At 22.1% G+C, this 2011-nt stretch overlaps 1 protein-coding gene across 1 annotated transcript, besides 7 other annotated features; it reads left to right on the plus strand.

Annotated features, from left to right (window-relative positions):
- Nucleotides 1-71: 71 nt before the first annotated feature.
- Nucleotides 72-183: a microsatellite.
- Nucleotides 184-242: 59 nt separating this feature from the next.
- Nucleotides 243-284: a sequence feature (AT_rich).
- Nucleotides 285-437: 153 nt separating this feature from the next.
- Nucleotides 438-494: a sequence feature (AT_rich).
- Nucleotides 495-573: 79 nt separating this feature from the next.
- Nucleotides 574-621: a sequence feature (AT_rich).
- A 691-nt stretch (nucleotides 622-1312) lies between these two features.
- EDI_037670 (CDK1, putative) lies at nucleotides 1313-2011 on the plus strand (the record flags this gene model as incomplete). Its single annotated transcript, XM_001734902.1, has 3 exons — nucleotides 1313-1325; nucleotides 1582-1615; nucleotides 1677-2011. Coding segments are annotated over 3 exons (382 nt in total), but the record flags the coding sequence as incomplete, so codon positions are not given.
- Nucleotides 1340-1364: a sequence feature (AT_rich).
- Nucleotides 1522-1570: a sequence feature (AT_rich).
- Nucleotides 1621-1669: a sequence feature (AT_rich).

Here is a 2011-nt window from a genome sequence, read left to right on the forward strand (position 1 = left end):
AATTGTTATTTAAATAAAATGCTTACGAATGATTAAAAAGATCTTCGTATTAATATGATTACTATTTAAGAATTATATACATTGTGTTTATATTCAAATATAATTTATTGTATTATAATACATTGTAATTATTAAATACATTTATACTATGACATATTTAATTGAAATATAATACATATTATAAACAATTTATACTAACTACTAAATGTGACTGTATATACAGTGAACCAAACAATTTGAAGAAATAATATAAATTTTAATAATAAATAAATAAATTTTTTTATGACACTAATCATGATTTAGGTTTTTAAAGTAATTTCAATAACAATGTTTATAACCTCATTAATTTTTAGTGAAAAATTAACTTAATTCATCTTCATTATATTTATATTTCTGAGGGTTGAAGAAGTTTTCTGTTTTTGATTAAATTGGTTGTGATAATTTCATAAAAATATATTTAAATCAATTAAAAATATTATAAAAACAAATAAAAACTACTTATCTGCTACTTCTTTGATGAAGTGATTATAGATGTGATCGAAGACAGTAACAAGAATGTTAGAGAGTAAATAGAAAATATTATAATAAAAATAGAAAATTATTCTATTAATTAATTAATAAGTTGAGTTTCAATTAAATTTCAATTGAAATTCAAATTTTTTAGAAATAAATAATTCTAGAAAAATTCATGAATGGGCTCTTTGAATAAGACGAAAAAGAAATAGGTTTATTTATTGAATGATTTTAATTATTATCTTTTTACTATTAGTCTTTTCTCTTTTAAATCATCTCTTCAGAACTAAAGTTTCATATATAATAGTCATTTATGAAAAACTCGAAATTATCTGTCTTTCGACCAGCTGAACCATCAACATTTGAGGTTGTTGATGGAAAAAGTCCTAGAAAAAGAGTTCAAAAGAAGAAAAGATGGAACCAAGCAATCAAATTAAATGCAGTTAAAAAGTTTTATGAATTAGGTTTAACAAAAACAGTTAGGACCTTAATTGAAGAATTTCCAGAACAATATCAAGACTTAACACCTTCAACACTTCAATATTGGGTTCAAATGCTTTCTCCAAACCTTATCACAAATTAATAACCAATATAAATTATTGGTTGTTTAATTTCCAAATGTAATTTAATATTAATTGTATGTATCAGTCTTTTTTCTTCTATTGAATCTTCAAGTTAATTCAAGTAGAAATCAATATTTTAAGTGGAAGGTCATCACAATAATAACGGGAGAATATTCTTATAGGTTTTAAGAAAAAAAAGATAAATATCCTGTTAATGAATTTCAATTAAATATCAAATGAAGTTCATTTGTAATTCTAATTACAATAAAAAATAATTAAATAAAAAATCGAAACTAAAAATTGAATAACAAAATCTTATTATTTGTTTATTGATTTTATATGATTAGCACTCTTTTAAATACAATCAATATGAATAAGATTTTAAGGCTTTGGTGATTCGTTCTCTATCACATCATACTTATATCTAAAAGACTTACAACAATACAAATAAAATAAAAATTAATTTAAAACATAAAACTAAATGAAAAATATAACTTCACAACAGTCTTAAGAGATATTTCACATCCTAATATTGTTAAGTTTGTTATTAAATTAAAATAAAAAAAAAAGAAAAAAGTATTTAACTAATTATTGATGTAGATTATTAGATGTTTATAATTCAGAGAAACATTTATATCTTATATTTGAATACTGTAATACTGATCTTCATAAATTTCTTAAAAACAATCCCCAAGATCTTTCTATTAATTTTATTCGACACGCTTCATATCAAATGTTAGATGCATTAGCATTTATGCATTCACATCGAATTCTTCATCGAGACATTAAACCGTCAAATGTATTATTAAGTGGAGATGTAGTTAAATTAGCAGATTTTGGATTAGCACGATCTATTGGTGTTCCAATAAAGAGATATACAGTAGAAGTAGTTACAATGTGGTATAGACCACCAGAGTTGATTCAAAAATATAATA

Source organism: Entamoeba dispar, genomic scaffold, assembly GCF_000209125.1.
Source record: "Entamoeba dispar SAW760 scf_1105229458739 genomic scaffold, whole genome shotgun sequence".
NCBI lineage: Eukaryota > Evosea > Mastigamoebida > Endamoebidae > Entamoeba > Entamoeba dispar.